Source organism: Notolabrus celidotus, chromosome 16, assembly GCF_009762535.1.
Source record: "Notolabrus celidotus isolate fNotCel1 chromosome 16, fNotCel1.pri, whole genome shotgun sequence".
NCBI lineage: Eukaryota > Metazoa > Chordata > Actinopteri > Labriformes > Labridae > Notolabrus > Notolabrus celidotus.
The window spans coordinates 14,975,592-14,988,231 of record NC_048287.1 but is presented as its reverse complement, the minus strand read 5'-3'; the positions used below and the strand labels follow the sequence as shown (position 1 = coordinate 14,988,231).

Sequence of the window (12,640 nt, the reverse complement as noted above, 5' to 3'; positions counted from 1 at the left end):
GGGTGCTCATGAGGAGAATTACAGCCATCATTACCACCTCTAAATGAACTGCCTGATCTGAGTGACATTAGCTCTGTGTTTATACGATATACAGGTAAGGCTAAACCACTGAGACAAACAGAACTACACAAACACATTTTACTGTCTTTGGGATCAGATTTCAGAAAAGAGAAAGAAATTCATGAGCTGACTTCAAAGCAAAAGTAGTGAGTAACTAGAGCACTGATAGAAATTTAGTGGAGTAAAAGTACAATAATTGTCTTCTAAATGTAGGCTAGTGGAGCAAAATTAATAAGTATCCCCCAAAAATAATACTCAAGTAGGCTACATTTACTTAGTTACTGTCCACCAATGCTTATCTCTTACCTGTTAGTCTGTCAGTAATGTTTAATCAGATAATAAAAAGAATAGACCTGATTGATCAAATAAACGTATATTATTTAGATAGCTCTCTGGCTTTAATTTAGAACACGACAACTGGACTTTTGTCTAACCTCGTTTCTTGCTTCTGGTTATTCTATTGAGCCTTTTATACTGTATACAGAACACTATGCTGTGCATCTTTTATTTTTTATTTTGTTTAAATGTACTGCAAATTAGTTACATTTGGTTGATTGTATGTTGGTGTCTTAAAAAACACTACAACCTACGCCCACATTTGAATTTGTTCTTTTCAGTAAGTCTCTCAAAACATTTGGTCGGTTTGTTGCTGTGGCTGTGTTGAATGATGAATAAAACATTTGACAATGGTGTTATGTCCCTAACCAATTCTCTTTACAGTACATGGTCTAGTTTTGATATTTGAACTTATCCATAGTGAATCAGACTGATAACACTCATTCAGTGATATAAAAAGTATTTATTAAAAAATATTCTGTTGCTGGCATTAAATGAAAGCATAGAGTATAGAGAATAGACTGTTATTGTTGTAAAAATTACAACAGCAGTTGTGTTGCATCTTATAGTCCCTCATTACTTTCACAATTGCCTACACATCTTCAAGAATAATTCATTTAATGGTTGAAATGAGTCCAAAACAATATTCTGAAAAAGCTGCTTTTTATTCAATTGGTGTAACACAATAATAGGACACCAACGCCAGCAATCATACATAAGTATAATGCCATGATTGTGTTTTTTTCTAGCATCCATTTTCATCTGCTAAAAACAATGTGACACAGGAACATGTGTAATTTGAGTTTAAAGTTGGTTTAGGTGACACTGGTTTAAACACATTGAAGCTTTCTTAGGTTTAACAGTTGAATAAAGTGTTATCTTTTGAGATTGAAATGTGTTTAAACCTGGTTAGATTATGAAAAAAGTATACAGTGATTGTATCAAGTGTAATGAAACAAAAGCAGTCATGTAATTGTAAACCCCTATGCCGTAAGTATTTGGAGCTTTCATTGCATTGTATGCATCACTGACACCAGATATGAGTCATGAGTTATCAAATAAAAAATTCACACAGTGCTTAGTCAAGCAATTATACATGATCTATATTGTGTTCGCCATCTTACAATTAAAAGTAGCTGATAAAAACAGTTGATACAGGCAGTTATCTTTAGACAGTAATGACTACAGTAACATAAGATTGATAAATAGGAATGACAGTAGACTTTGATCAATGATATGATCATGGAACAGCTTGAAAGGAAACCTGAAAGAGTAGTGATGTGGTCAGTTAGTAGCCCAAAGATGTGCAAACTGTGTCCGAAAGACTCGGACGTCCTTTAAAAGAACCTGAGAGAGTTAGAGAGTGCGTCTGTGTGTGTGTGTGCTAGCAGCACTACCTGTTAAGAAAACGTAAACCAGTGTTAAAATATGTTACTGTTCTGCAAGAACTACTAGATACAAAAATACAACTCTGCATAACTTGCTCTGTCTTTGCTGGTAATAACTAAATATGACGGGACACGACTGTAAAATAAAGAGTGAAAAATGTACACAAAATATTTGTGCATTATTGTAAAGTTCGTAGTCACTCTCAATCCGAAGCAGATTAAAATTCAACAAGCACCCACAGAGCCCACCCAACATTTCCAAAAGGCAAAATTCTCTTGCCATACAACATTCCGCTGACCCTCACTACTCTACATCTATCCATTTTACAACATATCTATGGGCTGACAATGCACGTATCAAAAGATTTCTATCATTAGAGCTTGCACTTAGCACTATATACTGTACAGTACCAATACCTATCCTCAATACATTCCTCACTTTGTCAAACTACTCTTACACATATTCTGTCATCATCTGGAGTTGGTGTCACTGTTTTCTGAATGTTGTGTTCCCCAGAATCTGTAAAAATAAAAAATAAATCAAGTAACAACTTGATGAAAACAAGCATATAAGACTTGTCAATAAAATTTAAATTAAATACATAATATTGGCAATGCTATTCTGTGCCGAATGTATTCATGTGGAATAGTGCTGGTGGGACTTTTTCCACCTATTGCAAGCCTGTACATTACTGTATCATTAGGAAAGTAAATAATCATTGTATTTTAAAATGATAAAAGCCTGTGACGGCTGACAAGAAAGTTAAAAAACACAGAGTGAGTGGCAGGAACGTTTTTAGAAAAGCTTCTTTCATCATTGTCTCAGCGCTGATCAGCCCGTTATGAAAAGCTCCTTGAAGATTGCAGAAACCATTAGAATCCCGCTACTGGTCTGCAGTTCCTCAGGACATCCTCAAGGTGGCAGCAATAAAATACATGAAGAAATGGAATGATAAGTCACAACATGGCAGTGAGTGGCTGGCATGTGATGCCCAATAATGTTTCAGTAAGGTGTATACGTGAACGTGCTTAGGACAGTGGTGGTGCACACGGTAAATGTCGTGTACATATCTGTGAGATGGCTGATTCTGTGTGTCTGCTCATCATACAAACAAACAACGTGAGCATAATAGGCAGGCGAGGTCCATGATGTTCACACAGGCTCCTGTATGGTCCAGCTCCCCCCGGGAAAGAGGGCTCCTGGAAGCTGGTCACTGGCCTCCTGCTCACTTCTAGCAGACAATGACTGTTTGCATTGTTTACAGTCAATCATAACAACCTAAAAGCAGCAATTACAATCCATCAGTTCATGGAAGGAGGAGAGCTTTTGTGCATTTTTCAGGGGGGTGCCATAGTTCTTGACACCATTTTCAGCCTCACTTTTGTTTCCTCGAGCTTTGAACGTTGAAAATATAAAAATATTCCCCCTTGGTGTGTCTCATGTTTTTTTGTTTTTATGTACACTCACAGTTGATTAAGCTTTTTTGACACTGATATGCCAGCAAAACCTTTTTCAAGTCAAAGAAAAAATATATACAGATAGGTCTAAAAGACAACGAGGGTTCCCTCTGAAATGTGAGATTCTAAGCTTATAGCAACTGCGGCAAAGAGAGAGAAAATGTCAAAAATCATCATGACATTTCAGTTGTATTTTTCTACAAACATGTAGACTCTCTGTGTTGGTAGTATGTCATTGTAGAGCAGTCCCTGGAAGCTGTGTGACAACAGGGTGAAATAAATGTAGCATTATTGAGGAATTTGAAGGAAAAATCTGCTGCAGTGTTCGAGGCAGACTTTCTCCAAAGCCTAAAGTGAGCATTATCAAATGACCAAATGATAATCCAGACCTCAATCCAATCAAGTGGAAACTGTCATCCAGTGAGGCTAACAATGCACACTTGACAGAGGGTTGAGCTCTTTCACAAAGGATGCAAAAGCTGCTACAGATTTAATTACATTAACTCAACACTGACTTGAAGTTTATTTCACTTATGTCTTATCAGCCTCTACAGGATTCTTACTTTGCCTTTAAGTCTGTTAATCAGTGTCGAACAAGCTTAATGAACACTAACACAGTAAAAACAATCAAACATGAAACACACTAAGGAGGGGCACTGTGAATACTCTTTATAGACACTGCATGGGATTCAAAGTGGAGGAGGAGGACCATCAGGCTCTCCTCTCCTCCATGGTGGGTTTGTTGCTGGGGATTGGCTGGGCCGCGTACACACTCCGACTGAGGCTGTCCACACTTTGAAAGTACGGGTGGCTCAGTGCTGCGAAGGCCGATATCCTCCTGGAGGGGTTGAAGGCGAGGAACAGCTACGAGGAACAGAGGAAATAATGAGTTAAACATTTAAATAAAGTAGATACAACTGCAGTATTTGAATATAGAGAGTGTACGGTGATAGACAAAATACAGGCTTGCACTACTCACCAGTAAGAGTGCCCGTCCCTGCTCGTCCATGTCTGGAACCAAGTCCTCTATCGGCTTAGGGGGCCGAGGGGTGAAGGCACTCTGTGGTAGGGCCACTTCTTGGGGCCAGTCTTCTACTGAAGGAACCCCGACAACACTGCAGGTGGATAATGATCATGAGTGTTTTCACCAGCAGTATGTGCAGAATTACCTCACTCTCCTAATCCTGCTTAGCTTAGCTGTAGCAACTGATAGTTTGGGTGCTTTAACTTTATCCCACAATCTAACTTAAGGAACTTTTAACTGTCCAAATCCAATAATGTTTAAAGAGCTTTAATGCATGACATCACAAACTTTCCCAACACTCTTTCTTATGTACAACATATTGGACTTCAGGAGCTGTAAGAGGAATCCAGCCAATAATACTTACTCAAAAATCTTTCCCAGCTGATCAACATCTGAGTTTCCTCGAAATAGCGGTCTGGGAAAGAAAAAAAAACACAGTTTGATTGCTGCTGATGAAACATTTACATTTGCTTGTGACCTCGTAAATAATCCTGCACACAAACCATAGCGATAGAGAGAAAAATGAAATGCATTCATCATCTTCACATAAATATTAGCTAAATCTGAGTCCTAATTCCCACAACCTGCAGACGAACAGCCCCAAGGTCTACACTTTTGGCTCAAGGAAAAGAGAAATGTGTGAATCTGATGTGAGCGTGTGAAGAAGCCGCACACTCTCAGCTCCATCTCATGTTAGGATTGTGGAGCAGAGTTGGTAGTACCACTGACAAGGGAGGGGGTGAGGGGAAGGAAGGAAGGATGAAAGGAGGGAGGAGAGCGGCAGCAGGCCTGTTGGTGGTTCCTGTGGCTTTTTGGCCGTCTTTGGATGCCCGTGGGCGGCCATGCCTGCGCTGGCACCCACACAAATTCCAGTAGTCATCATCGGCACAAGGCTGCCGGCTGCCGCACAGCACAGAAAAAGGCTTTTTATCCCTCATGTGTGTATGAGTGGGTGTTTTTGCTCTGTGTGTGGAAAGTGGGAGGGAGAGGTGTGTGAAAGAAAAGTTGGATTATTCTAAGAGAGAAGAAGTTTGAGATCTAGACCTTTCTGCTGAAGTTCCTCTGAGAGGAAACAAGGAGGTGTTGCTGTTAAAAGGAGCACTTTCCTCTAACTGTACGACGCCATAAGAGTACTTCTCTAAATGAAGGACTCTTCTAAATGTGTTACTTACAAAGTAACACTGCAAAATACATGAGTAAGAAAAGACAACAGCCCTTTTTTATTTTCCACTTGTTCAAAAATGATCAGTCACCAGCAGATGTCAACGTAACGCAGGATATTGTCACATAGGTGAGCTTGTGTGTTTCCAGGCCTCAGCACAGTTTAAGTGCTCTCCTCTCAGCTGAAGTCAACAGACTGGCCGGCCACCATGTGCTCCCTGTGTTTTCCCACTTGCAGGAAGCTTTGCATAGCTCAACACCCACACTTTCCTACAGACACACAGACTGGGAAATTACTCACACAGGGGTATTTTTTTTTCACATTTTGACTGTGATAGCAAAGCCTCTGTCACATGCTATGGCTAGGAAGTGGAACTGACAAACAGAGTCTGTTTTGATTACTCACAACTGGTGTCCTGAACTAATCGATCTCGCTGTGTTCCTGTATTGCCAAAAACTCTGCTATAAACATCTGACTGTGAGCGAGGAGCGAGGATCACACCACTCATGCAGGTCTTTTGGGGTGAAGCACTGTGCTGAGGTTTTGAAAGCCATTGAAGATCAGACCAAGCCAGTTCTGACTGTTGCAAAAGAAGAAGAAGAAGAAGAAAAAAAAATCACCTACAGCAAAGTCATCATGCCAAAACAAGTAGGGCTGATAATTCCAAGAGGTCCATTTTTAAACCTGAAGTGGTTTGTTGGTTTGTTATAAGGGGGGATAACTGGATTCACATGGAGCCAGCCACTGGCATTCACACAGTCAACAGAGGAGTGCAAAGGCTCATGTTCACACAGTAAAGACAGTGAGGTTGCACAAATGTGCACACACAAAAGATTTGCATGTGCACATATATATTCACACAAAGACTGGTGGTTGTGGAAAGGCCTGGGACAGGGTTGGGACAGGCAGCTGAGTCACGCTTCCCTTAGTGCCGACTCTGTCCCCCATTCCACTGAGACAACCTCTGGAATGTGTGTGTGCATGTTTGCACGTGAGAGCGTCAATCAGTCTGGGTGGAAAACAGAGAGAGAAGAGAGAGAGAAAAGAAGTGTGTACTTACGTGTGTCTCCACTTATGTGTGCCAGTTTGAACAGCACAGACGTGAAAGTGTGTCAAGCTTGGGTTTACTGTACATAGAGTGCGTTTTGTTAACACACACACAAATACGCGTGCACACGCACGTGTTTGAGGATTTATCAATTGAGTTGCAAACTGTGAGAAAGTCAACACGGATGTTGGGCCTGTCCCGCACCATTAACACAACTTGTTCAACCTTTTTGATTGGAGGAATGTCAACAAGCAGGCGCTCTCTCTTCCCTATTCACTCTAAGTGTGACTCACCCCTACATCATTCCAGTCATGCAGATGCAGACTTGCATGATATTTGCTCAGATTCCTTTGACGACAAGTTCCCAACCACTCTGGCTACAGTAGACACTCATTAAAAGACTGTTTTTTTCAAACAATGCTGGTTTGATGATGAAAGTGGAAAGAGGAGGGGACGTCGCTTTGGGGAAAAACTTTGATGTTTTATGAGTCATACGAGCGAACTATTTGAGGTTGGATTTGCACTTTTCTGACCTGCAGCATGAGGTGACAGGGTGATCTGGGGTTGTCCCTGACATGGGGCTGACAGATGAACATGCAGATGTGCTCTTTCAGTTTAGATACCTGCTATTCGCAAAGTAATCAAACCACCTGTGGGCATGTCTGGTTCCTTGTACCCGAGCTGTCAACGATCATAATCTCAAATTCAACAGCACTGCAAACCAATAAACGGTGTTTCTCGTTGTCTCTTGTTCTGCACTTTCCCTCAATCATGCTTTCTCCTGCCTTCTTTCACCACTTCTCCCAGGTGCCCTTTAATCTCTAACAGGTGGCCTTTTAAAAAGCCATCTTAATCACCTGCAGAGAGAGAGGGAGAGAAGGAGAGAGAGAGTATGTTCTGTTCATGGCCATCAAAGGACTCAGCTTCTCCTTCCGCCTCAAGGCAAAGTTGGACAGGTGCCAGATTGTGAAAACACTCACACACACACACACACACACACACACACACACACACACACACACACACACACACACACACACACACACACACACACACACACACACACACACACACACACACACACACACACACACACACACACACACACACACACACACACACACACCAAAGCTTTTTACAGCTTATTGTGTCAGGGTGAGAGAAGTACCTTACCCTAGACAACACACTCACATGCACACGCACGCACACACACAAACAGCTTGCTGCTATCAGAAAAGGGATAGTCAATCTCAGATTGTGTCTGCTTTTACAGGTTCACTGTATGGAACAGGGCGAAGTAGGAGGAGCACAAACTGACATGTTACAAAGTCTTTTTAACATTTAAAAGCTGCAGTCATGAAATTATCTTACTGCTGCACATGATGTGTTCTATTCGCCTCAATGACACTAGACTGAGGTATATCAAATCTCTTAACCTTTATTGTACTCAATGCAAATGACTAAACTAAACTGTTGTGTTGCACAAAAGAGTGGGACAAGTATCAACACGGTTATGTATAGCTGTCCTGACTAGTGTGATACAGTTATCGCTACGCCAGAGCCAAATATTGATATTTTCACTAACCCTAACCCTAACCCACCCACTAGATTTCCCTTTCCCCTTTCCAACTTGAGTCACTGCAACACCACTACATGACCCCTCATGGTGGCACCAACAACATGAATGAGCGGCACTTGAACAAAAGTTGATTGGACGAAGAAGAAGTTGACAGCGGCAAAGTAACAGAAGACGACAGTGACATATTACCCAGATATAACCATAATATGCGGACATCTTTAAGAAGTTCAGAGCAGCTAGTTATTTTCAAAACCAAAAACGTTTCTAGCTCAGTATGCCAAAACGAGAGGAAAGGCGGAGGATGCACTACCGCCTGCAAAGAGAGTTTCACTCACCTGCAACACGTGGATGTCACGTGCCAATTACTGCTCAATTTTCTGACAGTGAAATTCCCATTAGGTGTCAGTAAATTGAGCATTAATTGGCACGTGACGTCCACGTGCTGCTAACTAGCATGACGCATGAGACTTATGCCAGCGTGAATATGAAGTTTTACTGAAAGCAATGGTATATTTTCGACTGTATTTTTTTTAAATCATGGTGAATACCACTGTAGCTGTCACAGTCATTCAGGTTACCATGAAAATATGTGTATGATGCTTTTAAGTCAAAGCAATAAAATGATGTACACAAGCTGGATGTCTGTCTAACACTGACGTGTGGTTTTCATGTTAATTGTGCCTTGTTTTTTACATTAATTTACAGTTGTTCTCAAGCTTGGTAAATTTAGGGTTTAAAAACATGCACACTGTTTCATCTCAATGTAAGCAAACCAATGTGCAGTGAATAAATATCTCAACATGCTCTTTGCCTTTTTGTATTCTTAAGTTAATCAGACATGGTGATGTATCGTTATTTGATTGTCTTGCACTATATCTATTAGTTCATCTATCATATCTTATCAGTATCCTATCATGAGTCAATATGTGATTCCCATAACGTTGCAGATGTCTAAACTTGACCTATGTGGAGATTGACTGAAAGAGATTTTTTTTCTGTTTTTCAAACAAATCTGATATTTGATCCAACACCTGGCTCATCAGGTAGACATACAAATGGTTGGCACTTTTGAATCCTATTCTGGTGTATGTTAGATCCTGTCTTTACAACAAAGTATGTTTAACACTATTTATCATTTTCCCTTATATTTTAATCACTTGGAGCTTTCTGTATTACTTGATCATTTGTTTTGACCTAAAAAGTTAGGACATTGCAAAAAATCTGATACTGCACAATTCTACGGCCAGCAAAGAAAACCTGACTTTACTGTCACAAAAGAAAAACCCAAAGCAGAAAATCCACAACGAAGCGTCTCTAAACCTAAGACAGGGCACACTGTTTATGTTTGGAAAGTGATTGTAACCGAACGATTCATTAAATAGTTTATTTTTTTGTCGACTTGCTGATTAATTGACTTTCCGGCTCGGATATGAAGACACCGAAATCAGTAAAGGCTAGAAGGGAGTGGAGAGAAATGGTTGGAGAACTAAGACTGCTCAGTGAGCACCTGAAAGGCTGAAGTGAAACCCTCAGTTCTACCTCTTATCGATACCGACACCCTGATAGTGAAAGAAAGAAAAAGGTGGTCATCGCTTTATTATCTATAGCTGACAGAGAGAGAAATATGTAAAACATTAAGCTCAGCAGAACAGCAGCTGTTTTTTTCACATATCTGAGCTATGTAATAAATCACTGTAATATATGAGCAGTGGTTTTGTTACAAAACAAAGTGACACTAGTACCCCTGTGTTGGCTTGTTCTAATAAAGTCAACCTGCAACAATAAATCAATTAATCATTTTTCTAGAAAAGAAGGTATGTTGCTTTCTATTGTAGCTGTAGCAGAAGTTAAGTCAAGTAATTTTTGAGCTAAATTGTTAAATATAGTAAACCAAAGAAGTAGTAAACAAAAGAATCTTGGGTTAAGGAGACTGAGTATGCGATTACCTTTTTATTTTTGTACGTTCAAGTTTAAACTAAGAATCAATTAATCCCTGATTGATGGCAGATTCATCAATAATGGAAATAATCTGTAGATTCAGCAGTACTATGAAGTATAGATATTATCCCCACATTATGCAAAGTTGTCATGTGTCACCATTTTACGGCAGTCTAGCACACCCATCTTGAACACATGACCTGGAGCTGACATTCACCAACACTGTTTAAAAGGACAAAGTGGTGAGAGATGCAGCAACGTCGTATGGTTTACAGTGCAACAGCCACTTCACCCTGTGTCACCCCTGTGTTACCACAGCCTTTATATCCCCCCTGAGCCCCCTTGTGCACCGCGTGGGTTGCTGCGTGCAGCTGTGCGTGTTGGGGTTGGAGGACGGTTGAGGAAGGAAGCATAAATTAGAAGCAGGGCTGCTCCTCCTGGCACCCTGCCCTACCTCAGAAACACTGTTCTTATCTCCGAAGCACACGACTACAGACTGGCTGAACCCCAGCTTCCTGATCATTAGAAGACAGTTAGACGCACCATGAGACATAGATATCAATAATAGATGGATGTGTTGATGATTTAATGTGCCCTCATGGGCTGAAATACTATCTTCCTTCCCCAAAGGCATGTGGTTGAACCTTTCTTATTTTGGAGAAATGGTCCGTTATTAGCTTGTCTCTCCAGTGTGCAAAGTTCGTTAGACCACAAACTGACAAATACCTACAACCAAGAAGCAGAATCTTGACTTGTATTCTGCAACCACAGCAGCCTAACCCATCACTACTGTAATGGTTTGATAAGCCAACTGAAATGTGATTGCTCACACAGCATCTGACAGGTGTAATCGGAGGAGAAGTATAACACCCAAATAACTGATAGACTGAAAAAACTCACTGAAAGTAAAACTGTGGATTTCTTGTGGCATCAACAAAAACTCACATACAGTGGGATCTCACCTTACTGCATGTTTTGTAGCCGTTCTCAAAAATTTTAACTATAAAGTAAACAAAGATTGGCTTTAAGTGATACAAGCTAAAAATACACCAGGTCACAAGGATATGAGCATGTGAATGTGTGTGTACACTATGTTTACTTCCCTGTGGGTCACTGATCATTATCTGCTCTTTAAATAGCAAATGTGGTAAACCCATCACTAAAGGGCGCAGGTATTTCATGCATGACCTGTGAAAACCTCTGTAATAAAAAAAAGAGCTTGGAAAGGGACAACAGCGTGCAGCACATGGTAAGACACAAACATCAGCTGGTTAAACTGGCTTACATTTCTGACCAGTTTTATATCATGACACTTATTTAATCCCAAATTACCGTAAGCGCTGTATAAGTGGAAGTCATGTGCTGGCACAACAGGATCAATATGGGAGCTGAGAAGGCCTAGTTGTACGCAGGCGAGACATTGTGCTGATGCAGACCTCAAGTGTGTGACCGTTGATTTTTCTAAACATGTTACACTGCACAAGTCAGTTGCAGAGGTGCGATGTTAAGCGTGATATTTATGGAAAACAACACAGTGAGGATACACGGATGGTACAACACTGGATGAAGTGGAGGATGATTGAGAAAATAATGATGTGTAGTCATCCAGATTTTATGCCTGCCCACATGTCCATTATGTTTCAACACAGAAACAAACAGGTCTGGTGTTGTGCTAATGGAGAAATGCTGCCAAGGTGGAGAGAACATCATCGGACAGAGGGACAAAAGGGGGGCCACAAAAAACGGACACGAAAATGGCAACAAGAATGTAAAAGATGGATGCGGTTGTACAAGGTGTTGCAACTTGGAGGGGGAAAAAAAACAAACTGCACAATTTTGCCAATTAGTGTTCGGAATGCTATCGTTACCATCCAATCAAAAGGCTGGCAATATAGTGGTCTTAGACTGAAAGACTAAGCAAAAGGTGGAGGTATGCATTCACTGCCTTCAAATTGTTTTTTTGTCAGCTTTGTTTATTTGATTATTATTTATAAAATGATTGATTCATTAAAATATTTAGTTTATATTACTTTATCCCTTGTTACTCTATATTATTTAGAAAGGGGTGGGAGGGCCGGGGTGGGGGGGTTACTATTATTCATTAATCACTGTTCAATTGTGATGACGTGCTGAACGCAACCCAGTCTTCTTTCCTTTTTATAAAAACTGAACTATATAACTGATTGTTTGTTTTTGTCCTGTTTTTTTTATTATTATTATCTTATTGTATTTATTTTTTTGTCTTTTTGACTAACTGATCATTACCTTATCGTTTGTAACTATTCTGGGGCTGTTTTTTCTGTATGTCAATTGTCATGGGCTTTTGTGTTTTGTCATGAGTGTTGTTGTTCAATAAAAAGACCATTGAAAGAAAGAAAAAAAAAAAATACTGGCGGTATTAATGTGCGATCTTTGGTCCCTCCATTTTCTTTCTGACGGTGAAGTAACCCCACTTTCCAACCCCAACTCATTTGAGGCATATGGCTGTCTAACATGAGTCTGGTTCTGCTCGAGGTTTCTGCCTGCTAAAGGAAGTTTTTCCTTGCCGCTGTAACTTGCTAAATGCTGCAAAGTGCTCTGCTCATGGTGGATTAAGATGAGATCAGTTAGAGGCCTGTCTGTTAGATGGGACTGGATCTTATCCTGT

At 40.4% G+C, this 12,640-nt stretch overlaps 1 protein-coding gene across 3 annotated transcripts in view; it reads right to left on the bottom strand.

Annotated features, from left to right (window-relative positions):
* Nucleotides 1-1,042: 1,042 nt before the first annotated feature.
* cdk6 (cyclin-dependent kinase 6) overlaps nt 1,043-12,640 on the bottom strand; it is a 39,228-nt gene continuing 27,630 nt past the window's right edge. For all 3 annotated transcript variants that reach the window (XM_034704109.1, XM_034704110.1, XM_034704108.1), the window contains 3 exons: nt 4,631-4,681; nt 4,222-4,357; nt 1,043-4,106 (listed from right to left, as the gene is read on the bottom strand). In XM_034704109.1, the coding sequence (XP_034560000.1) occupies nt 3,954-4,106; nt 4,222-4,357; nt 4,631-4,681 (340 nt within the window). In that variant the 3' untranslated portion in view covers nt 1,043-3,953. The remainder of the gene's footprint in view (nt 4,107-4,221; nt 4,358-4,630; nt 4,682-12,640) is intronic.